The sequence below is a fragment of the Vipera ursinii genome (genome assembly GCF_947247035.1).
Source record: "Vipera ursinii genome assembly, chromosome: 11".
NCBI classification, from domain to species: Eukaryota; Metazoa; Chordata; class Lepidosauria; order Squamata; family Viperidae; genus Vipera; species Vipera ursinii.
The window spans coordinates 15,611,843-15,637,416 of NC_139524.1; the positions used below are offsets into that span (position 1 = coordinate 15,611,843).

General features: G+C 42.4%; 2 protein-coding genes across 3 annotated transcripts in view; both read right to left on the minus strand.

The window, feature by feature from the left end:
• The window catches only part of MYO5C (myosin VC), a 41,389-nt gene extending 28,582 nt beyond the window's left edge, over nt 1–12,807 (minus strand). For both annotated transcript variants that reach the window (XM_083371010.1, XM_083371009.1), the window contains exons 1-13: nt 12,387–12,807; nt 9,928–10,038; nt 8,666–8,831; nt 8,432–8,576; nt 6,272–6,428; nt 5,628–5,771; nt 4,781–4,862; nt 4,432–4,539; nt 3,727–3,833; nt 2,869–3,134; nt 2,663–2,744; nt 1,532–1,672; nt 378–503 (exon numbers count right to left, since the gene is read on the minus strand). In XM_083371010.1, coding sequence (XP_083227136.1) covers nt 378–503; nt 1,532–1,672; nt 2,663–2,744; nt 2,869–3,134; nt 3,727–3,833; nt 4,432–4,539; nt 4,781–4,862; nt 5,628–5,771; nt 6,272–6,428; nt 8,432–8,576; nt 8,666–8,831; nt 9,928–10,038; nt 12,387–12,413 — 1,662 coding nt within the window. In that variant the 5' untranslated portion in view covers nt 12,414–12,807. The remainder of the gene's footprint in view (nt 1–377; nt 504–1,531; nt 1,673–2,662; nt 2,745–2,868; nt 3,135–3,726; nt 3,834–4,431; nt 4,540–4,780; nt 4,863–5,627; nt 5,772–6,271; nt 6,429–8,431; nt 8,577–8,665; nt 8,832–9,927; nt 10,039–12,386) is intronic.
• Nucleotides 12,808–16,341: 3,534 nt separating this feature from the next.
• The window catches only part of MYO5A (myosin VA), a 58,591-nt gene continuing 49,358 nt past the window's right edge, over nt 16,342–25,574 (minus strand). The window contains exons 33-39 of the mRNA XM_083371008.1: nt 25,053–25,207; nt 24,353–24,442; nt 23,981–24,131; nt 22,264–22,546; nt 21,173–21,347; nt 19,755–19,835; nt 16,342–18,478 (exon numbers count right to left, since the gene is read on the minus strand). Coding sequence (XP_083227134.1) covers nt 18,326–18,478; nt 19,755–19,835; nt 21,173–21,347; nt 22,264–22,546; nt 23,981–24,131; nt 24,353–24,442; nt 25,053–25,207 — 1,088 coding nt within the window. The 3' untranslated portion in view covers nt 16,342–18,325. The remainder of the gene's footprint in view (nt 18,479–19,754; nt 19,836–21,172; nt 21,348–22,263; nt 22,547–23,980; nt 24,132–24,352; nt 24,443–25,052; nt 25,208–25,574) is intronic.

Genomic DNA, 25,574 nt, shown 5'->3' on the forward strand with positions numbered 1-25,574 from the left:
TGGGATCACCAAGGGACTACAGATAATTCTTTGTAAGCAGATATGATCATGACTTTCAGAAGGAAGAAAATCTATAAAGGTCTTATTTAATTCCCAAATAAAGCATTTGATCTGTGGTCTTAGAATTATCCATGGCATGTTTGGACTAAAATGAGAAGCTTCTACAGAAATCAAAATGATTCATTGGCAAAATTGTTTCTGAAGCTGACATCACTCACTCCTTTTAAATCGTGTCCATGTTTATGGAAACAGCATCTTTTTTTTTTGGATAGGAGATACATTATTAATTCCACATAGGTGAATAAATCATGACAAAGGCTGAAGCTTTATTCTAGGAAATAGAAAGGTGTCATTTCTTTCCCCATTGAACAACTTACTTTATCTGCAAAGTGCTGGATGATAAAAGAAGTATTTGACATTCTTGGCTTTTCAAAGAGAGGGTTTTTGTTTATAAAATTATTATATAGCTTCTGGAGCCAATTTTCATCCGTTCCTTGAGGTAGCTGTTTTGAAACGAAAAAAAAAGCAAAAATGGCATATTTAAAATGAAAAGTGATAAATGAAAATACTTATTAAATTAACAAAAGTGGTTGGTTGACCAACCCTCTTCTTTTGTACAACACAAGATTATGTACAATGTTCCCTCCTCCTTTTTCTAAGCAACCATCTTGGCCTTCTTGTCCTATAATTGCAAATTGGAGAAACCCTATCCTTCTCTCCGACTTCTCATAGGTCCAGTTATTTTGCTTCATGATTAACCAAATGGCTGAGCCACCGATTAACAAACAAGGTACAGTTATTTAATGCAATATCCAAAAATAACTTCTTGATAGCTTCCCATAAAGGTAAAGGTAAAGGTTCCCCCGCACACGCGTGCTAGTCGTTTCCGACTCTAGGGGCCGGTGCTCATCTCCATTTCAAAGCCGAAGAGCCAGCGCTTGTCCGAGGACGTCTCCGTGGTCATGTGGCCAGCATGACTAGACGCCAAAGGCGCACGGAACACTGTTACCTTCCCACCGTAGTGGTCCCTATTTTTCTACTTGCATTTTTACGTGATTTTGAACTGCTGGGTTGGCAGAAGCTGGGACGAGTAACAGGCGCTCACTCTGTTACGCAGCACTCGGGATTCGACCCGCCAAACTGCCAACCTTCTGATCGACAAGCTCAGCGTCCTAACCCACTGAGCCACCGCGTCCCTTTAGCTTCCCATAGGGAGGAACATTTGCTGCTGCTGCTATATTTCACTACCATCATCCTGAAGTGATCAGGCTTAGCCAGAGTTACCAAACTCGGCTAACAGGATTCCACACACTCTGCAATAAAACTTTTGATTCTGGCTTGATTCATGAATCTAAGACTTTTTTTTTCTTTTTTGGCTCGGATGCAAATTCTCCAAAATTTAGCCAAAATCTCTCCATCTCTGCTTAAGAGACTCCTTCCTGGCTTTGAGTTGACAGTGTCAAGTATATTTAGCACCCTGCTGTGATGGGAGGCTAGATTGGGTTTGTGAAATTAAAACATTAAAACTTACCAGGCACTCTTCGTCTAAAAGTTCTAGAATGCCCATTTTAGCTTCAATAAGATCGATGACAGGTTGATTGTCATAAAAATCAATTAACGTCCATGGGATGTTTTCTTTCATGTATTCTTCTTGTTCAAGTTTAAAGACATGCTAAAAAAATATTGACACATTCGTCTCGCAATTAAAGTCATTTGTTTCATGAGCCACATCAAAACTCAATATTGCTTAACAATACTGAAGTCCTTTTGGGGGTCAAAAGAGGAGAGACGTTTAAACATCAACACATCCTGATAGAAGTATCCAATCTAATATCCTGATTGAATGTAAGGCTGGAGTTGACATAAAGATGTTACTTAAACAGCTCCAAGTCTCAAAGAAATAGCTCCTTGGCCCTCTCAATTCTTGATCTTCCCAACTGCCAACTTTCACAGATACCAGATTTTAAGACTTACGTTCTCCATCTTCCCCTGAGCTACACTCTTCATACGACCACATCCTCCTCATTCAGCTATGACTGATGTACCTTACTATTCCATTCTAGTTCCCAAATTACATTTTACTTTTTTCCTCTTCGGCTAAAATAGACGAATCTACAGTACATCTCTCTTCAGTACACCTGGTTGAAAAGTTAGGGTTTCTGAAGATCATCCTATTTAGAACATGTTAGAAAAGACCATTTAGTTGCTTGCTTTCAACTTCTCACTAGCTCAGGATAATCAAGCTGTATAGAGATAAGCATTTCAAGGGAATGTTACATTTGAGATTAAGGCTAACCAAGTTAAAAGCATGGCTGGCTTAGACTTCCATAATCATGGCCACTGAAGCTGTTTTTACACGCAGAATGTAAAAGATGTACTTTTACATGTACTTGCTTACGTGCAAGCAACTCTATACGGGGCCTTTTAGGAATTCTGCTAAGCTTGTAAGCCGCCCGGAGTCTTCGGAGAAGGGCGGGATATAAATGGAATTAAAATAAAAATAAAAATTAAATAAATTCTACACATCAATATATTTTTTAAGGTACCAAAACATTTAAGCATTGAGTTTCGCTGCCAAGAATAAGAGAATTTTTTTTTCTGGAATATGAAGACAGCACAAATTTTAATCCAAACTGATGGAAATCTATAAAAAAGACCATACCAGGTTAAATTGCTGCTGTAATTTTTCATTGGCATAGTTGATGCAAAATTGTTCAAAGCTATTCAAGTCAAAAGTTTCAAATCTGAAATAAATGGTAGAAAGTTTTACTTTTTAGACTGGCAAAAAATATTTTAGACTGGGACTACCCATACAAGAGAGGATTTAGTACAGAGTCTGTGTTATTGCTGAAAAATAGGTCATCTTACCCATAAATGTCCAGAACACCAATAAAGGTATGTTGTTTGCCTGAAAATTGCAAGACCTTGTTAATTTGTTCCACAATGAAATCAAAAAGATGAGAATAAATCTTCTTTGCCAAAGCATCCCGGGCGTTTACAGCTTGGAGTTTCGTCATTGGCTTTACTACGGTTTCAGAGGTAGTAATAATTTTCCTGTGACAAAGCCACTGAGCTATTTTATCACTTTCAACTCCCAGGAGTTCACAAAATATAGTAAGATGTTTGTCATCCACCTGCAGCGAGAGAAAACCTATTGTCACTGGGCATTGCAATCACCAAAACTGCTACTGCTTCAAAATGCAATGCATTTTTTTAACATACAATGGGTAATTTGATACTCCTATTTTTCCAGCTCTACCTCCTAGACTAGTGTTTGTCCACCTTAGCAATTTTAAGATGAATGGACATCAACTCCCAGAATTCCCCAGTCAGCATGGAGAATTCTGGGAGTTGAAGTCCCAGTCAGGCTGAGGAATTCTGGGAGTTGAAGTCCACTCATCTTCAACTTGCCAAGGTGGACAAACACGGCACTAAAGTATATCCCTAGAATATCCCAAGGTTTTCACAATCCTGAAATTGAGTGCCAACTCAGCAGAATTTAACTGCAGAATTTTCAATTTCCTCCTCTAGATCTGTTATGGGATGGAGAATAATCACTAGAGCAGTGTTTCTTAACCTTAGCAACTTTAAGATGTGTGGACCTCAACTCCCAAAATTCCCCAGCCCAGCAAGGTACTTCCTACAAGCCAAAGTTTAAGAGAATTTAGGGAAAAACATATCAAAACCTTGCACTGTCCATTAAAACATCCTGCCAGGAAATCTTACATTAACAGAAGACTTTTCATCGCCAGCAGCACTGATCTGTACATTGCCTAAATGAAGAATAGCGGAGAGTATTTTAAAAACATCCATCTGGAAATCTTCCTTAAGGCCTGCAACGAAAAATGAGCAAAAATGATCTTCTGCCCTGATGTTAACATTTACAATTAATTTTTACTTTAACATTATGATTTGATGGATACCCACTAAGTTCAGTGACTCCTAAAGAGGATGGGGCGTGATGGCTAGGTGGTTAAAGATGCTGAGCTTGTCACCTGGAAAGCTAACAGCCCGCGTTCGAGACCCGAGCGCCACGCAATGGGGTAAGCTCCCATTCCTTGCTCCAGCTCCTGCCTAGCTAGCAGTTTGAAAGCAATCAAATGCGAGTAGATAAATAGGTACCACATCGGTGGGAAGACAACAGTGTTCCCTGAGCCTTTGGCGTATGGTCATGCTGGCCGCATGGGCACAGAAACTGTCTTTGGACAAGGCTGTCTCCCTCGCTCAAGAAACAGATTTGAACACCTGACCTAGAGTTCGGACATGACTAGACAGGGAAACCTTTACCTTTTTTTTTAAAGTAGAAAGGGTGCATTGGATAGTATGCCAAATTTTTGCCAAGCTATCAGAAACTAAAGGACCCACCAGCATTTCATAAATATTAGAATTTTGCTGTTTTTTTACTTTAACAGCCAACTTGATTGATCTTACCTAGCAGGCTGAACGTTTTTTGAGTTTCTTTCATGTCGGCCAGGTCATTCACTCCTTCAATTGTGATGTTTCTACCCATGTTGGTATAATTAAATTCTTCAGCACTTGCTGCAGGTGGAAAGCAAACACATCACCAGATATGCTGACTATGAAGACAACAGACTCCTAGGAATGATTCGGTAGCCACGTATTGTAAAGGTTTGAAGGGGGGGGGGGAAATGAGACTTTTGAGATTAACACTGAGAAACAATTGAACCTTTGTGGGAAAGAAGCCTCCTCTGGGAACTATGCACCAAACTATAATAAAGCAATAAAAGAGATCAATCTGTAAGGTGATTATGTGACATACCCAGCTGAAGATGCTTAAATTCTGGCCTCTGAGCCGATGCACACAGCTGATAGAATATGTGGTAATTTCTTTCATTCTCTGACTGCAAATGAGAGGAAAAGAAAGATAAAAGTAGAAACAGTTTAGACGTTTTTTGCTGACAGAAATGAAATGTTGATTTATGGATTGGAAGATTAAGAAAGCTGTAGATGAAATGAAGGGGTGAAGGGACTTATACATTATCTAAGAGGAAGGAGGAACTATAAAATTTTAACTATCTGTGGAAAAGAATGTCAAAAGTCATTATGTCTTATAGGTTTCTTCCCTTCTCTTTTTTCAATTCTTGCAGACTGACCTCCCTCTACCCTTTCTTTCTTTTTCTTTCTTTCTTTCTTTCTTTCTTTCTTTCTTTCTTTCTTTTTCCTTTCTTTCTTTCTTTCTTTCTTTCTTTCTTTCTTTCTTTCTTTCTTTCTTTCCTTTCTTTCTTTCTCTTTCTTTCCTTCATTCCTTCCTTCCCTCCCATCCTTGTGTTTTCTTTTATTTTTCTTTTATTTATTTTAATTCCATTTATATCCCGCCCTTCTCCGAAGACTCAGGGCGGCTTACAAACTTTTACCCTTTGAATTTTTAAAAAGTGAATATAAATCAATATGTAAAGAAACACATACTGTATGTTTATGTGGAAAAACATTTTTTTAAAAAAAACTTTTAATTTTCAAAGTTTTTAAATTTCCTCTCTGAAACAACATTGCTCCTGAGCAGCTCGGCGGCTAGACTAAAACCCGGAGAGAATCTGTAGACGGCAAGAAAAATTGCTGGGCCTCAAGTTAGCAGAAATGCACTGATTTCACTGCAAATTTTTACTAACCTGAAAAACAACTCTGGATTTTTCCAGCAGGTATGTTCTCATATTTGCCCCAATGATCTGGTACTTCTTATCGAAACTGATTTCCATGTATTTTCCAAAGCGACTGCTGTTGTCGTTGCGAGTAGTTTTAGCATTTCCAATCGCCTGCAAAAAAAAAAAAAGATAGAATCGTTTCAGATGGTAAGTGGCTATTTCTATTAGATGGTTCAGTTAGGAAACATTTAGGGAACCAGTTTGGTCTATTGGTTAAGGTGCTGGCTTAGAAACCAGGAGCCTGTGAGTTCTAGTCCTGCCTTAGGCCTGAAAGCCAACTGGGTATCTGAGCCAATCACCAGAAGATGGCGAGTTCTAGTCCCAACTTAGCAAGAAACTCAGCTGGGAGAATTTGGGCCAATCAGCAGGAGACTGTGAGTTCTAGTCCTTACTTAGACATGAAAGCCAGCTAGGTGACTTTGGGCCAATCAGCAGGAGACAGTGAGTTCCAGTTCCACTTTAGGCATGAAAAGCCCAAATTAGCTCAAATCACTTCACCGGTTTGTTGTTGGGAAAATAGGAGGAGGGATGAGTATTAATATGTTCACCGTCTTGAGTTACCTCTAAAGTAATAATACTAAAATAAAATTCTAATAATAAAATAATTTTACCTCTGTTATTGGATTGCACGCCAACACTTTATCTTCGACTTTAGCGTTGCTGCTAGATTTGCTGACTGTTGCAAAATATCTCATGGCGTATCGAGCAGAAACTGTTTTGCCAGCTCCCGATTCCCCACTTACAATAATCGATTGATTTCGGTCGTTCCTAGAGAAAAACATTATCATCATCACCACCGCCATCATCAAAATAAGAAAATTAGAAAATATGCATCTCTTAAAATGTTATTAAGTTTCTTTTACATTTGATTCCAATTCTGGTCCAAGGTGGTATCATAACGATACAAAGATATTTCAGTGTGACCGATATAAATCTAAAAAATTATTTTGCTCCAAAAAATAAATGAAAATCTTGCATGATTACTGTACTGACTCAGGAGGTGCCTAGTAGTTTCTTTTTCTCCTCACAAATTTTAGGCATTTAACTTTGGCAGCTACGTGACTCTCTGTTTCAACTTGCCATTAGAGTAAGGCGGAGGAGGCGTTGCTTTAGAATGGGTTAGATGAAGAAACAAAACCTCTACGATTCCCCTGAAGACGGTGAGAGCCTGAAACCTTTCCAAGGACACCACAGCAGGTGTGGAGAGGAAGCAGACAGTTCCCATAACAAAGCGAAATTCTTTACATGGACTACATGAGCAGGGTGGGTGTTTGGCCGGAGAAATTATTGTTTAATTCTATGAACTGGTGTCTGGGAACCTCAGAGTTAGTTTTGCTTTGACATTACCATGCCATGTACTCAATAAACAGTACATTTTTCGGAAATGAATGAACCTGGAGTTTTTATTTGGATTCTCAAGCTGGAGGTTGACACTGACACTGAGATTTAAATTGGGGTAAGACAAGGATAAAGGACCAGAAGGCGGGGTGTTTATGAAAACACAGGTTACGTGTGAGACAGATGTACTTTTTCATTTCACAACTGTCATGTGTGAAAAACTCATGGTGTTAGCCTGGGATGACCTGAAATCTTCTGCTGGAAATTAAATGCCATAATCTCTCACTCCATCGTGCTGACAAAACCTCATTTCTGCAAACGGTCCCTTTGAGATCTGCCAGAGAATATCCTCAAAGGCTGAAGATATTATTTTGTTCTTGTTTGGACTTGAGATGTCCAACTTCTGCCATGAATTCTTTTGCACAAAATCTGTCCACTCCTGATGAAGCGAACTTTGAGTCTTTTAATAAATTAAGTAGTAGTAGTAGTAGTAGTAGTAGTAGTAGTAGTAATGTTGGAAGGGTCCTTGGAGGTCTAGTCCAACCCCCTGCTCAGGCAGAAAACCCTACCCCATTTCAGACAAATGGCTGTCCAGTCTCTTCTTAAAAACTTCCAGTGTTGGGGCATTCACAGCTTCTGGAGGCAGTTTGTCCCACTGATTAATTGTTCTAACTTTTCTAAATTCTATTATCTGAAAATGTGCTACCAGACTCCTGATTTTTGGCTATCAGAGACTAAATTCCTTCCTTATCTCCTATCAGGTGCAAGTAACCAGGAATAGGAATTGAGTTCAAAGCACTTAAAGGTTATGGCAGGTAGTCCTTGACTTACAACAGTTCATTTAGAGACAAAGTTACAACAGCACTGAAAAAAGTGACTTATGACCATTTCTCACACAGCATCCCCATGGACACGTGATCAGAATTCGGATGCTTGGCAACAGGTTCATATTTATGATGGTTGCAGTGCCCTGGGATCACGTGGTCACATTGTGCAACCTTCTGACGAGCAAAGTCAACGGGGAATCCAGATTCACAAATGCAATGACCCACTTAACAATTGTGGTCAGGTTGTAAAATGGGGCAAAACTCACTTAACAAATGTTTCACTTAACAAGATAAATCTTGGGCTCAATTGCAGTCATAACTTGAGGATTAGCTGTCTACGCTACCTATACACTACTAACGGTCAAGGCAAATTGGTGCTAGATAAGAGTCAACAGAATTCCCAAGGGGCTGGACTTGTGACTGCATAAGGATTTCAAACTGATGACGCGTTTGACCCCGCCTTCGGGCTCTGCCTAGTCATCTCCTACACCTCCTTCCATAACCTCTTATTGACTCTAAGAGTCTCTTTCTACATCCTTCAAAGGGCGGGGCAGGTAGGTTCCAACTTTTGCCAAAGTTAATCCCCGGACACTGATGAGGACATACCTTGCCATTTGCTTGTAAGCCTCTTCTGCCACCGCAAAGATATGGGGATCCATGTCTCCCATATTTTGACCACTGTAAGCATGAATGATGGCATCCCCGTAAATGGGCAGCTCTTTGTAAGGGTTCATGGCGACCAAAATTATCCCTGGGGATGACACATAGTACAGAAGTATGAGCTGCATCGTGTTTTCTTGAGGATCATAAATGTAATGTGGGCCGATCCATAGTGTTTACCGCTATAGGTGTAGATTAGCCTGGACTCCACAAAGCGAACTCTAAGGTTGTGCAAAACAGCCGGTTCGTGGAGATAACTAAGGGCTGTGAGGTCATTTTCTCCAACAAGAATATCCGGATTCCGTAAAGGTGGCAAAGCACTAGGATCCACGGGGTAATCCACCTCCTGTGAGTAAGCCAAGTAAAAAACAATATTACAAGATACAGAATAACAGAGTTGGGAAGGATCTTGGAGGTCTTCTAGTCCAACCCCCTGCTCAGGTAAGCAAACCCTACACCATTTCAGACAAATGGTTGTCCAATCTGTTTTTTTAAAAAAATTCCAGTGTTGGTGCACCCACAACTTCTGGAGGCAAGTTGTTCCACTGATTGTTCTAACTGTCAAGAAATTTCTTCTTGCTTCTCTTCTTGGTTAGTTTCCATCCGTTGCTTCTTGTCCTGCTCTCTGGTGCTTTGGAGAATAGCTTGACTCCCTCTTCTTTGGGGCAACCCCTGAGATATTGAAACACTGCTATCATGTCACCCCTAGTCCTTCTTTTTGTTATAAGTTCTAGGTATAGAACTAAGTATACTATACAGGTATAGTAGGTGGTACCTACCTACCTTTCCTGCCTTAGCAGGGGGTTGGACTAGATGACCTCCAAGGTCCCTTCCAACTTATTATTATTATTATTATTATTATTATTATTATTATTATTATTATTATTATTATTATTATTATTACCTTGCTCAATAGTAGTGACTGTGAGAGGAAAATCTCGGAGTCCTAGTGGACAATCACTTAAATAGGAGCCAGCAGTGTGCTGCAGCTCCAAAAAAGCCAACACAGTGCTAGGCTGCATTAACAGAGGGATAGAATCAAGATCACGTGAAATGTTAATACCACTTTATACTGCCTTGGTGAGGCCACACTTGGAATCCTGCATCCAGTTTTGGTCACCAGGATATAAAAAAAGATGCTGAGAGTCTAGAAAGAGTGCAGAGAAGAGCAACAAAGAAGATGAAGGGATTGAACAGTTGCAGGAATTGGGTACGTCTGGTTTCATGGAAAAAAGCACTAGGGCTGACGTGATAGCAGTCTTCCAATATTTGAGGGGCTGCTGCAAAGAAGGGGGATTCTGATTTGTCATCTCCATAAGAACTAGGATGGAATTTGTCAAATGCAAAACCAGATCCAATGGACAAGCTAATGTTTTGATAATATTTTAATGTGTTGCCAGTCTACCACTACTTGTTTAAAAACATCAATTCTTTATTCTCACTGTGCTGTCTTCCAGCTGGAGGTGAAGAATATGGTCTCCTGGCCTATAATTAGCTGTAATTTCTGCCGACTGCCAAACCTCTTCAGCATCAGGAATCCAAACTCTGTTATACTACAACAAGAAAGGAAAAATACAAACATCACGGAGTGTTTGGTGGCTTAATTCTTAGCAGACTTGATGAATTCATTTTTATTCTTAAATAAAAAAGCTAGAATCAAATATGTACGAGTGTAGCATCGGCAAAAATTAAAAAAACCTGCCTCTCGTAATGGATAATTGCAACTAATTGCTATGTTTACCTTTAAGAATCAATTGTCAGGATCCATGGACTTCAACTCCCAGAATTCTCGGGTGAGTTGGCTAGGGAATTCTGGGAATTGGAAGTCCACAGTCCACTTGCTGAAAGGAATGGTGAGATCTTTCCACAAGTGGCCCCTTTGGATTTGTGCACCAAGGAGGCTTGTGAGCCGAAACACTGCAATACAAAACAGATTCCTCCTTGTGATTTTATTTATTTATTTATTTATTTTATTGAATTTGTATACCGCCCTATTCCCGTAGGACTCAGGGCGGTTTACAGGGCAGTTAAAACCATGAAATACAAAAAATTAAAATTGTCACATATGTTAACTCGATCTGATCTTAACTCTTCCAGGCACCTCCATCTGCAAATATTACAAGCCACCTACAGATCAGGGAACCGGCCTTACAAATAAACACAACAGGTTTACTTTCAAACTGAGTCACACTCAGCTTCCCCCTTTCACCATCGCAAACTGGAGAATTCCTCCAGTGACTGGAGAAAGAATATAGATTCAAACTGTCCTTAGAGCATGGTTACACGACACCTGCATGAAACTGGAGAATTACACACTCCTATACAAAAATCAGTAAGTCTATCATGAAGCTTTCAAACATGAGGTAATCGAATGCTTTTTTTTTTCCTACAAGGATTTTCTAAGGTCTCGCAAAGAACTTCCTGATCTTTTAAGTATGTAACTCTGTAACAGGAATTCTGCAAATGATTCACACAAGATTGCCCAGGGAATCCACAAGGTTCACAAGGAGGGACTGGAGGGTCACAGCCTCTACCACTAAGGGGTCCTTCATACAGCTGGTCCTCAGCTTTCAATCACAATCGGGACCCCGGTTTCTGCTGTTAAACAAGGCGGTTGTTAAGGCACACCCAATTTTACCTCATTTTTTACCACGGTTGTTAAGCAAATCACTCACTGCAGGTGTTAAGTGAGCTACACAGTTGTTAAAAGTGAATCTGGTTTCTCCCACTGACTTTGCTTGTCTGATGCTGCATAACAAAGTCACAAACAGCAATCATATGACACTGGAACGCTGCAACGGTCCTAGGCACATACTGTTTGCCAAGCGCCCAAATTTTGGTTAGAGGTTTTCCCCTCCCGGGTTTAGGATATGGGGAAAAGCTGCCGTATGCAGTTAATTTATAGGCCAGGGGATGGTGCAAATCCAGAAAGTGGGTTTATTTGGGAAGTAGGTGAAGTGTGTAAGTGTGAAGGTTTCCTCTGAGGCTGCCCAGTCAAATGGGTGTGTCGCAGCTCCTGAAACAACCAAATTGGGGGGGGGGAAGTTTGTTGGGTCAGTCATGTCTAGGACCCATGCCCAGGAAAGGAAAAGGGAAAACCAGTAAAAGAGGGGGGAAAGTTTGAATAAGATAGGAGAGACAGACGGAAAGAAAGAAAGAAAGAAAGAAAGAAAGAAAGAAAGAAAGAAAGAAAGAAAGAAAGAAAGAAAGAAAGAAAGAAAGAAAGAAAGAAAGAAAGAGAAGTAAGGAAGGAGGGAAGGAGAATGGGAAGGGGAAGGAAGGAGGGAGGGAGGAAGGAAAGAAGGAGGGAAGGAAGGAGGAGGGAGGGAAGGGGAAGAGGAAGTAAGAAAGGAGGGAAGGGGAATGGGAAGGGGGAAGGAAGGAAGGAAGGAAGGGAAGGAAGGAAGGAAGGAAGGGAGGAAGGAAGGAAGGAAGGAAGGAAGGGAGAGAGAGAGAGAGAGCGGGGTCAAATTCCGGGAGGCCAAGGAGCCTGGGTGCTCTGAACCCCGAGAGGCACCGATCCGCTCCGCCTTCTGCCTTCCCACCACGCGCCGAAGCGGCCCGAAACGGACCAGGATCTAACGCCGCCGCCGCCCCGCCTTGCAAAGCCGGGCCGAGCGCGGGGCCAAACGGGCGGCTGGCGCCTCCACCTGTCGCGGCGCCCGGGAGGCCCTGCCCGCCTCCACCCGCAGGACTGAGCCGGGGGCCGGGCCGGTCTGCCGGCAGGCGCGGCACCTCGCTCCCCTCCGCCCGGCAGGCGCCGCGCCGCCCCGCCTGGCCAGCTGGTGGGGCAGGCAGGCAGGCAGGCAGGCAGGCAGGCAAGCAGGTGCGGCGGGCGGCGGAGCCTCCCCGGGGCTGCCCGCCAGGCGGAGCGGCCGCAGGAGCCCCCCCGGCCCCCTACCTGCGTGTAGAGCTCGGCCAGCGCCATCGCGGCGGCGGCGGCGGCGGCGGGGAAGGTGCGCGCCCTGCCCGCTGCGCTCTGGCCGGCCGGAGGTGGGGCTCCGCGCCGCCGCCTCCCGCGCCCTCCTTCCCTCCCTCCCGGCCGGCAGCCGGAGCGCCACGTTTGGTTGCTTCCTTGCCGGCCGCCTCCGGGGAGGGCGCTGCCCTCGGGCCCCCTGGCGGGGAGAGGCAGGGAGGGTCTCCCGGGCGGGATCCGGGTTGGAGCTGCCCTGTTTTGCGCGCCTCTCCAGCGCCGGCTCCGCTTCCCCTCCCCAGCCCGAGCGGCTGCATTCACACGACGCGCGAAGCCGGGCCGGAGAGCACGCAAGGCACAAGTCGCCCTGAGTGGCCTCGCGCTGCAAAGCTGGCCGAGGCCGCGCGGACACACACAAACACACACGCACGCACACACCCCGGACGCTCCAGCAAACTGGCGCAAAACAATACGCGGGTTTTTGAATTGCCCAGAAGCCTCGTGCCAGATGTTCCCACAAGCTTTGCCAAATTGGTCCAGATGTTCCGGACACCGAATGGGTAGGCTTCTGTTAGCTTAAAAACCATCTTGGTAAGAACTGGAAGGGGGTGACCTGAATGCAAGGTTCCCTCCTGGCTTCAGGGACGTTTTTCCACGCACCCCCTTTTTTTTAAAAAAAAAACAACACAACCCAAAACGAAAAGGCCATTGTCGCCATCCATTGTGTAGTTTTCAATGTAGAAATGGCTATGGGGGGTGCGGGGTGGGAGAGAAATGCAAGTATCAAATGCAAATGATGGCATTTTGGAATATAGGACTTTTATTAGTCATTTATGAGGCCCAAGTTCACGGATAGGTACTGAAATATGTTGAACGTTATGACTGAATTCATCCCGTCAAGACAAGAGACTGAAAAATTTAAGACTTTTTAGCGTTTCCTTTTATTTGGACATTTCTTCTAAGGTACAGCATTTACGAAGCATACATTTATTAATTATGTCAAGACGCCATGACAATTCCAAGCTTAAGTCATTCGGATTAACATTTTGGTTTCTATCTACGCCTAGTGGGTAAAAGACCTCAAACCCTGTTGTTTTTGCTTCAAGAGGAATTGCAAGTTTAAAAGAACAGTGATCAAGCCATTTTAAAAAAAAACAAACCAGTTGAAATGTGTCGTTTTCAAAAGTCTCAAAAGCAAAAGAGATACAATGGTTTGAGATAGCAAATTAACCGAAGAGTGTTTGCTTTGAGAAAAAAATATTATTGGGATCAAGAATAATAACTGTATCCACGTGTAGACCTGATATGGTTTATTTTGCTAAAGGCTGCTGTGAGTGAGACTGGATGTCCTGGGACAATCTGCCCCACAAAAGCAGACATATTTGTACCAGCAGGAAAGACCTATTGTGAATAGTGCAAATTTATTGTGACTGATGTCTGATGCGCAAAGCTTCGTACACGTGGAAGCAGACAAATCAATGCCCCCAGCCCTCTTAGGATATTCTGGGGGTGGGCATTGAAAACAAACAGATCCAGCACAAGCAAGAAAGGAGCTGTATCATCAAAGCAGGTGCGTTTTGAATACAGTGGATTTAATCCTTACCTGCAACTTTTCTTAGGGGCTTTAAAAGGATGCCCAGGATTGCACAATTGCACGTTCGTTAAAACAAAATTGTTCCAGACTTAAGCAAGAAAAATATTCTTCCAATCACGGGGCGCAAGATTATATTTATAGGAGCAGAGAACATTGGAAGAAAAGCCAAAAAACTATCTGAAACCTAATGAGGTAATATTGGAGGAATATTTTGGGTCTATATACATTTCAGCACACTTGGGAAGGAGAGAAATGATAGAATATCAGTTAAAATAAAAGAGATGGCAACACTTCCACATTAAAACAACATGATATTTTAAAGGGGGGGGGGAAATAAGCAAAACTCGAAATTGTGTTAAGATGCTACAAATTCTAACTTAAAAACGGCTGCTTTTCTAGCATGTAACCGCAAAATATTAGACCCATAAATAGTGCACGTAAAATACTGATATGTAAAACATTGGATGAATTACGGAGCACAGTTAGAACTCGGAACTCCTTTAAAACATGGAAAGCAGCCTTCGGTTTTAATGTGACAAAAAGAAACATTAATCAGATTACTCAGCAGGAGGATAATGCCGACAGGCATCCATCACTCTTATTAGTAAACGAGATACAATAAGGCTTTTATACAAACAAAATGAAAATTTTTTAAAAAAACACATATATCTAAACAATATCATTGTCACCGCTTCTAGAATTGTCAAATTCTTGGGGGGGGGGGGAAATTACTTAGTTGAAATGAAAAGGCAGGATTCCAGTATTTCTAGAGACTCAGTAGAAAGATATATTGGCTGGGGCAGGGGAAATAATTGGACTGCTAGATTTTAAAAGTAATGCTGTCTCCTTATATAATTTCTTCTTACAGCCTTTTTCATTATGCAGCCGGGGGGGGGGTGTTTCCAATCCTGGCAACAAGGCCTGTGGACTTCAATTCCCAGAATTCCCTAGCCAGGGTGGCTGGGGAATTCTGGGAGTTGAAGTCCAGAAGTCTTAAAGCTACCAAGGTTGGACATGCCTGTTTATACAGGATGCTAAGAATCCAGTGAGAGTTGAAAAGTAGTGTCCTTTGCCATCTAAGATTCTGAACATGAGCTCTCACAATCCACAACCAGTGTGGCAAATTTCACTGGGAGGATGGACGTCAAACCGCCAACGCCACAAAGTGTCACAAGTTCAGCAAAGCAGATTCAAGTGTCTCTGAAACATTTGAGTTTCATTCGGGTGCTCCATTGTTGCCCTAAAGATGACTGATTAAAACTCTATATTCTTTTATATTTTCACCTTCTCTGAGAAGAGTTGTTTTGGCCACCTATTGTTTGATTGCACAGCACACACCCCGCACACAGAGAAACTGACCACACAAACGGGAAATTGACTAATTTACACCTGTGGCTGGGAGATTATGAGAATAAGGTTCAGATAATTTAGGCAGCCAAAGGGGCGCAAATAGCCACTCTAGGACCTCAACTTTCAGCCCCTTTGTAGTAACAAAACTCCCAACTGGCTAGACAGCCACAGAGGAAGTTGACCTTTTAATAGAGCATTTTAAAAGTAATCCTAGGCAGTGGTGTAGCATGGGGGGTGCAGGGGGGGCCGGCCGCACCGGGCGCAACATCTGGGGGGGCACGCTCGCACTCGCAGCTCTCTGCCCCTGCCTGGCTCACTCACTCTCTCTCACTGCAGTGCTGGCTGTGCGAATCCGATCCGAGCCGCTGGGTCGCCGCCCACTGTGGAGGGGGTGTGTGTGCCAGGCGTGCGGTGCGGTGCGGAGAGAGAGCGAGGGACTATCTGGGGGAGGGACAGTGCAGCGGCCGGGTGCTTGCCCCGGTTGCTGACAACCCACGCTACGCCACTGATCCTAGGAGGAGCACATCCTCTGAGTTGTTTTTGTTAAACGTAGTGCCAGCTATAAAAGAAAATGCACATTTTCAAGTAAAGACCTCTTAATGTATCATAAATAAAGAACATGTATTAAAGGCAATACTTGAGTACCTGAATATTTTTTTTAAAAAAATCAATTAAAGAGCATATGCTTCCCTTCCCACAAGAAAACAAAAGAAAAAGAATGGGGAGGGGTTGTCTTTTATTTACCTGAACAGTGTCCCTGTCAGGCATATCTCTTTTGCACATGAAAACCTATTTAACCCTGTTTCAAGTGACGGCATCTTTTTGGTGCACAGAGAAATTAAGTCCGTTACTAGACCTTTTTTTAATAATGTGCATTTACAGCAGAGATATGTTTGAAAATAAACATAACTGTTAGGATACATTAAAATACTGCAGACGGCAGTTTCAGGATATGTAACATCTTCTTTTGTATATTTCATCATCACTGACCGTACCTGTTTTTATTTTATTTTATTTTATTTTATTTTATTTTATTTTATTTTATTTTATTTAAAAAGGGGGCCCGGAAAACTTTAAGTGAAGGTCCACAAATATTTCAAAATGTCAGTTTTACAGTGGGGAAAATCATGACAAGTATTCTATCTGCAGCCTGAGAGACTTCGGCAAAATCTTTTACATAGATTATATTCATAATGTGTCTAAATGAAATGTTTCCATGGAAACAGAAAATGAATATTTCCTTTTTAAAAAATAAAGTGGGTCCATATCAGGGATTGCATTAAATTTTTAAAAAATGAATATTTAGCAAGCTTTTAAGAAAATCATAAGATTGGGAGCGGTACTAATAGCAGAGGAATAGCTTCTTCTCCAGATTAAATGTCTGAGATGCATTTTAGATGAACACTTTCCCTATAAAAAAAAATTCCTTCCCAACCTACAAAATAAATATTACACATTCTCATTACACATCCAGCAAATAAAAGACAAAAAATGAAAAGCAACATACACCAAAACAATAAATAAATATAAAATATAGTATCGCTGGGTTGTTCTTTGACTTTAGAAAAACAGGTTCCAGTTTCTGAAGATTGTGCTTAGTTATTGTTTCCTGTTACTACTTATATGTTTCTTGACACTGGCATAAATCTTATTAAAAGACCGGACTATTAAAGTTGCGGTGATTTTACAAACTTGCATTTCTGCTCCTTAAAAATTATTGTACATTTAAAAGAAGACCATAGACCGCAACATTTCTGATATGGTTTTGAAACAGTACAAATAAGCAGCTCTATTGTACCAGACTGTAAACCAAAATACTTTTCATTAGTTCATTATTTTATGTCACACTGACATAAATAGGAAGGCAATCAATTAATTTGATCTATTATCTCTCAGGTTGAAACCTATCCAAAAAAAACCCCCAACTTATTTAACCTTGTCCTAATGAATGGCGTTTTCTAAGAGTATGACTATTTCTATTTATTGTATGGTTTTTATGGATTGTACAGGCAAAACGCCTGATCAGTGATACTGTATGTTGCCTGTCTCTATTAAATTTTCAGGTCTTTGAAATATATATAATGTATATATGAGTCAGAAGCTACCCCTAAATATTTCCAGCCTTTTCTGAAAATCACACTTGGTGTTATCTCCTGGCTGGTCCCTGTTAACTAGCTAATCACGTGTGACTTAAGTATGCTGAAATGTCTTACAAGGAGCTTTAACATATTCTCAGCTTTAGCTTCTTGATCAACATGAGCATGAGAAACACATTATGGATTGGGGGTAACACACTCACACCTTTGCACTGGAATGGCACCTTTCCACGCAGTGGAGACACAGAAACAATCTGCAATCGGTGACTGTTTTCCACACAGACACAAAAAGTGTACGTGTGAAATATGGAATAAAGGAAGGGATTCTCAGAGCCGCTAAAACTGAGAAGAGTCCTCTTCACACAGCTGGCTCTTTGCCACCAGATGCACATTAGAATTTTGATCTTAGCGTGGAAAGGAAAAAGAAACCAATCACGATTTATCAGTCACAGATTGTTTTTGGTTTACAATGCAAATATAATACAGAGCTTGCAACCAACCGAGGGGGCGGGGGGGGGGGGAAACATTAAGGTGTGCACTGATCTTTTCCTTAACCTGGAAGCTTTAGGTAGGCCTCGGCACGGGACGAGTGAATTTATACAAATGTGCATGGTTTCTACCCTTAAAAAGTATTAGGTAGGCCTTTGCACGTGATGAGCGTGAATTTGTACAAATGGGCACGGTTTCTATCAGCTTCCAGTTGTGAAATAATTATGACGCATTCCAGTTTTCTGCAATGCGGTTTAGAGCAGGTAAAACAATTCCCTTCCAGTTTTTTTTTTACTCTATTCCTCCCCAAGCCCCAATGGCTTTAGACTCAAATTTGTTTTCATCGTTAGAGACGATAAATAGAAGCTGATAGTCAACAGCTTAACTCTATTCTTGGTTCAGACCCGAGAGATGAATCCTAGACCCAAACTTGCTGGAATCTGGATAGTTTCTAGTGCGAGAGAGGACGGGTTGAATGGGAAAGTAACAGGGAAAATATGCTTGGCATCCATTAAGAGTTGGGGAGTATCCTTCCTGTCTCGCATACGCAGCTGCAAAGAGAAGAACAGATCACATTAGTGTCTTATTTAAATACAGGTAGTCCTCAACTTAGCAACAGCTCCCTTAGTGACCATTTGGAGTGACAACAGCACTGGGGAAAAAATGAATTATGATCTTTTTTTTACACTTACGACCATTGCAACATCCTCATGGTCATGTGATCAAAATTCAACAGCTTGGCAACTGATTCATATTTTGACGGGTGTAGTGTCCCGGTCATGTGATCACCCTTTGCAACCTTCTGACAGGCAAAATCACATTAAGTGATTCACTTAATGACTGGGGCAAGAAAGGTCGTAAAATTGGGGCCAAATTCACTTAACAAATGTCCCACTCAACAACAAAAAGGTTGGGCTCAATTATGGTCCAAAGTCAAGGACTACCTGTACATGGTTCAACATTTTATCCAAGACTGTTTGAATTATATACATTTTTTAAATAATTTTTTAATTTAACTTAATTTTAATTCCATTTAATTTAATTTAATTTAATTTAATTTATTGAGATTTTTATACCGCCCTTCTCCCAAAGGGACTCAGGGCGGTTCACAGGGCATAAATATAACACCAATACAAACATTAAAAAATAATTAAATTAATGCCCAAGTTAAAACCAGAATACTAAAACAAACCAATAAAAAACCCAAGTACCCCCATCAGGCCAGACCCGCTAGTTCAAATAAATGGGTCTTCAACCCGCGACGGAAGGATCGGAGGTCTGATGCCATCCGGAGCTCGACCGGCAGTTGATTCCATAACGCCGGAGCACCCACAGAGAAGGCCCTCCCCCTGGGGGCCACCAGTCGACATTCCTTGACAGGAGGCACCCTGAGGAGGCCCTCTCTGTGGGCGAGCACAGGGCGGAGGGGAGTCGACGCCGGCAGCAGGTGGTCCTCGAGGTATCGCCATGCCATGTAGGGACTTAAAGATCATAACCAAAACCTTGAACCTTATATCCCGCCCTTCTCCGAAGACTCAGGGCGGCTTACAAGCTTAGCAATAATAATAATAATAATAATAATAATAATAATAATAATAATAATAATAATAATAATAATAATAATAATAATAATAATAATAATAATAATAATAATACTATTCTTTTTTTTTTTCAAAAAAAAACCCAAAACAAATGACAAGATGTTGTTTAAAAGCAAATTTGCACTGAATTTACCCTGCACGCTGGTAGGTATTAAATATTGCTTTGAGGCACAAAGGAAAGCTTAAGAAAAGCAATGTTTTCGTGAATTGCCTCTGGTTGTGTTACCTGTATTGTCCGGATAAAAGACACAGACACTCTTTCTTCAAACTCATTAACGGGAGTATATAAGTTCAACACTTTCACAATCTAAAAGAGAGAGAGAGAGAGAGAGAAAGATAATGCTAGCAGATTCTTGCTATTTGCCCCAACAAATGTTTTAAATTTAAGTCACGAGGAGATGTTAACCGTGATGCGATTGCAATAGGATCGGTTCCTAACTAAGAGAAAATCTGCATTCAGCCTGAAATCTTAAATCACTTTGCGGGATTTTTTTTTTTAAAAAAACCCATCATCGTTGCTATGCCCAGTTCTTCAAGCAGTCCATCCTTTTTCAGTGGATAGCAAGGTTGGAATGCAAGTGGTCAAAATTGTACTAGACGGACATCACGCTCCGTGTTCCAAAGGATTAAAAAGAAATCTTTCTCGCTAAAAGAGTGTCTTTCTGTTCCTTCTCCCTGAAACAAATCCTGAAAACAAAACGCAGACCTTTTTTTTTAAACGTCTCTCTTGAATGTCATCTACATTTGGCTCCTTTTCTATCCTTGCACTTCTATGTGGCTCTTCCTGCTGATCTCAACAAGCAGTGAACCCTAATTCCAGCGGAAGAGCAAAATGGCAAACGGCAGATCGTGCGGTCAACTCAGTCAGGGTGGTATAACAGAATAACGAGTTGGAAGGGAGACCTTGGAGGTCTTCTACTCCAACCCCCCCCCACTGTCCAAGCAGGAGACCCTCCTGGCCTATACCATTTCTGACAAATGGTTGTCCATTTAAAAACCTCTAATGTTGGTGTAGCCACAATTTCTGGAGGCAAGCCGTTCCACCAATTAATTGTTCTAACTGTCAGGAAATTTCTCCTTAATTCTAGGTTGCTTCTCTCCCTGATCAGTTTTCCTCTGTCGCGTCTTCTCCTGTCTTCAGGTGCTTTAGAGCAGGGGTGTCAAACTCAATTTCATCAGCATTGCGGTTGCCCTCGGGGGGGCGTGGCCAGGGTGGGCGTGGCCAGAGTGTGTATGGCCTACTGGGTGGGCGTGGCCAGCTCTGCATCGTTCGCATCAAGGGTGCCTATGGGGGCCTGGGCAGGAGTGGGAAAGATCTGAGGGTCTCTGGCAGAAGGAGGGTCTCTGGGCCAGGACCAAGGCAGTGGGAGCCGTTCCCTCACTGTTTCCAGGATGGCTTTGTGGGCCACAACCACTTCGCGGGCTGGATCTGGCCCCCGGGCCTTGTGTTTGACATGTCTGCTTTAGAGAATAGCTTGACTCCCTCTTCTTTGTGGAAGCCCCTGAGATATCGGAAGACTGCTAGGACCCCTGGTCCTTCTTTTCACTAGATAAGACTTTCCCAATTCCTGAAAATGTTCTTCATACATTTTAGCCTCTGGTCCCCTGATCACCTCTGTTGTTCTTTTCCAGGAAAAGGGTTACCTGTGCGGTAGTCAACGCGTGGCACATGGAGCAGATGGCCCCGGCGTCCTCATCGGTCTTCTTCTTCACTTGCAGCAGCTGAGCGGCCTGGATCAACGGCTCCAGGGTCTCCTTGGCACCGCTGGTCATCAGGTTTTTGTCACGAAGCCATTCTTCCAGCTGGCTTACGTTGTACCTACGGGTTGGATGTGTTTTGAAAAAGGAAAAAAAATAAATCAAAATCTTTAGCAACTTTTTCCCGTCTGTCTGTATAAGTGGAAATCGTTTTCTTTCCAGGCATTCTTGCTCAATTAGCCCTTCAAGAGGTATTCTGTTAATTATTAACAAAAATGTTTTGTTACGAGGGAAACAGCAGCTCCTTGCTGTGGACAAGAACGCTCAGGATACCTTGAGAAGACTAAACACGGAACGAAAACTCCCTAATTCCTACTCTTTCTGGTAATTAGTGTGAAGTTTGCTAGAGGGAAGTTTTTTTTCCCATCCATTTGTCTTCTTTCATAGTTAGCGGGGGGAAACCCGGTTTTGATTCCAAAAAACAGAAAAACATACTAGTCTGCTCAGGAATTCTGATTTTTTTTTAAAAAAAAATAGGCTAGTCAATAGACTATTTGTGTGCTTTCTCTGCCAGACCTGTCCTTGGTTTTATGGTCCCCCCCCCCCCCGGATTTCTAACAATTTGTAAGTCACCAACAAGAACAGCCAAGAGTCAGGCGGCATTTAAATGTAAACAGTTGTGGTCATTATTCACACATGAAAAGGAAGTTATTTGGCAGGGTATATCCCATTTAGAGCGTAACATTAGACTTAAAAAAACTACAGGTAGCTTTCGTTTAACGGCTGCCCCGTTTAGTGACTGTTCATCTGGGGGATGCTTTCAGAAATATTCATTTGTGCATCGTTCATTTACTGTGTACAGAAATACAGGGGCCGACCTTCACAGCTAGAGATCTGCCTGCTTGGTTAACAGGTGCTCCAGCCCAGGAAGAACTTCACGTTGAGAACACAAGACAATCAGCTGACTCAAAATAATGCCCTGCTCAGCCAAGCAGCGTGTCTCAAAGGACTTAAAATACGGAAAGAGATCGGCCCACCTAATCTGCATTCCTTTGCTCCAGGAGCACATGTCTTTTCGCAGCAGGAGGTTATTGAGGGTCACGGCCCCGATGATGTAGAACATCTGCTTGACCACCTGCTTGATCAGCTCAGGATCCATGCCGTGCTGGCACATGATGGAGTGGAAGGTGTTCAGCTGACGCATGATGGAGTCCAAGGTGTAGGTCCCTTCGTCGGCAATGCTAGAGGTTCTCTTGCGCAGGCCGGTGGGCTTCACCCCGGACACGCCTTGGATGGTTTCGTGTTCCAGCATTCCTGAAACTTGAGGAAAAAGGGTTCATTAATTCAGTGGAGGGATAGTCTTTCTGAAAAGAAAAGAAAAACTTCAAAAAACACAAAAGAAAAAGAAGCACTAATAAACGGTGATGGGTGTTTTGAAATGTCAAGCCGCGCTGCTTATTCGAGCAAGAAAGTAAGAACACAGTTAATGAGAAAACAATTGTGGCCCAGGAATGTAAGCCAAGCCGAAACGAAAGCAAACATCTGAAAGTGCCATATTAAAAAAAAAGAAAGAAGAAGAATCTCGTGAAACGGGCAAGTCTTCACCAAACGGCAAGAGATAAACCATCCTGAGGTAGGACCAGCCACCTCAAGAAGAGTTGCTAAAGCGCAGCCCAGACTAGCTACCGCTGAAAAACCTCTTTGGCATTTGGCCACCTTTCAACAGCTAGATGTGCCGGGTCCTGCAAGCAGGACACAGACATCATAAATAAAGGTAGTCCTTGACTTATGACCACAGTAGAGCCCAAAATTTCTGTTAAGTGAGACAGCCCATAAGTGAATTCTGCCCTATTTTACCACCTTTACCACCACAGTCGTTAAATGAATCACTGCAGCGGTCAAGTTAGTAACAATCTGGCTTCCCCATTGACTTTGCTTGTCAGGAGGTTGCAAAAGGGGATCACACGACACCGGGACACTGCAACCGTCATAAACGTGAGTCAGTTTCCGAGCATCTGAATGTGAATCACATGACTATGGAGATGCTGCAGTGGTCGTAAGTGTGCAAAGGATCGTAAGTCGCTTTTTCCAGTGCCGTTGTAACTTCCAACGGTCATTAAATGAACTGTTGTAAGTCAAGGACTGCCTGTGGTCGCTATAGACAGCCATAGCTGCATTTGCTTTAATGGCCCTAAGCTTGTGGCAAAGTAACTCTGAACTCGGCTTAAACAATTGACACAAAACGAAATTCTCCCATTGCACAGTAATATCAACGGACGTTATCAGAGGAAAATCCAAATGATGAAAATGACTGCGTTCCCACAGAGAGGGCCTCCTCAGGGTGCCTCCAGTCAGAGAATGCCGGCTGGTGGCCCCCAGGGGGAGGGCCTTCTCTGTGGGCGCCCCGGCCTTATGGAATGAACTGCCGGTGGAGCTCCGGATGGCACCGGATCTCCGCTCCTTCCGGCGCGGGTTAAAGACCCACCTGTTTGAACAAGCTGGCCTGGCCTGATGGGGAGTTAATTTGGGTTTTTAAATATTTGTATATTTTACTGTTTTATCTTGGGCATTAATTTAATTCTATTTTAACTTTTGTAGTTTTGTATTTTTATTATCTGCCCTGTTCACCGCCCTGAGTCCCTAGGGAGAAGGGCGGTATAAAAATTTAATAAAACTAAAACTAAACTAAACTTAATGAGAAACACCCCACCCCCCACCATGGTTTCTCTCTTGTGTCATTCAGTTTCACCTTACCAATCATTGGTTGCAAAATATTCTCCAGAACTCGAACGAGCTGCTGGTAAATCTGGATGGCCAGGTCACTTAGTACTTGTCTGTACTCAGCAAGGTCGAAATTAGTCAGGCAATGTTCGTTCTGACGAGATGTGTTATGCTTCATAAACCCCTGGCAGGTACAGGAAAAAAGAAAAGCCAAGTTAGTATTAATGTATTTTATGTTGTCGTATTCAAACAGGTGAGGAGGATAACAACTTTTTAAAAAATCCTTTTGATGAAGAACAGTATGATTAACTTTCTTCAAGCCTACTAGCGGAATGAGGCCTCACTCCCACTTCAAACGTTCAAAGCGCTTTCACCAACGGAAATAAATCAAAATGGAAAACTTACTTCTTCGCCGCTATATTGCTTCAAACAGTGCAAAAATCGGCACGTATTGGACAGCCAGAAGGAGACCGTTTCAAAGTCATCGCCTCTTTTCTAAAAGCAAAAAATACGAACAGTAACAATGAAAAGGCAATGTGCATTAAAAGACAATTAAAATGCAAGGTTATTGATAACGGAATATTTCTTTCGCTAAATTGAAAGGTACGGCACTTCCACATTGCATTAGATTCTGCACAGATTTCTGCGTGCCTGTCTTTGACTGTCTATGGAGATTCTCAGTCATCCAGGTCATGGTTGTCCCAAAAGTATTGTTGTTGTTGTTGTTTTTCCAAAAGTTAACTGGACTTTTGTTTTTCCTTGAAGACATTTCACTTCTCATCCAAGAAATTTCAGTCAGAACTGAAGAATCTTCTTGGACGAGGAGCGAAATGTCTTCGAGGAAAAAACAGAAGTCCACTTGCCTTTCTAAAAAGCACCTCTGGGACTCTCTTTGAATCAATTTCTGCATCGTGGAATCTGTGCCACGGATGGAGATGGCGCTAGTTGTCTTTTATTATTCCAACAGGAAAAATAATTTAAACGCCTGTCATGTTTTCACAACAGCGTGGTGGTGTAACCCATTTGCTTTCGAGACGAGCTCATCAGCTGTTAATTTTTTTTAATAAACTCCGGACTGACATTTTAACTGAAACGGTAAACTGACCTTCAAATTTTTTTTGATGCCGTTAATCGTAGACGTCAGCAAGGACCTCACTTTCTGATCATCGTTCAGGTAGTCGGCGTGGCGGACGCACATGAACAAAATGTAAGCTGGCAGCCCTGGGATGAGATTCACTGCCACTCCCCGAGGCTTCAGGTCTGAGGGAGAAGTCACAAAGAGGAACACAGGAATTCACAGATCTCTGTGTTTGAAGGTAAAGGCTTCCCCTGCCCAGTCATGCCCGATTGTAGGGGGCGCTGCTCATCTCCGTTTCTTAGCCAAGGGAGCCAGAGTTGTCCAAAGACATTTCTGGGGTCATGTGGCCAGCCAAAGGTGCACGGAACACTGTTACCTTCCCACTGAAGTGGCATCTATTTATCTAGCTGTGTTTCGAACTGCTGGATGGGCAGGAGCTGGGGCAAGTGACGAGAGCTCATCCCATCAGGTGGCACCTGGGTCTCAAACCTGTTCTGTCAGCTTTCAAACTGACAAGCTCTGAGCCATTGTGCCCCCTATATATTGTAT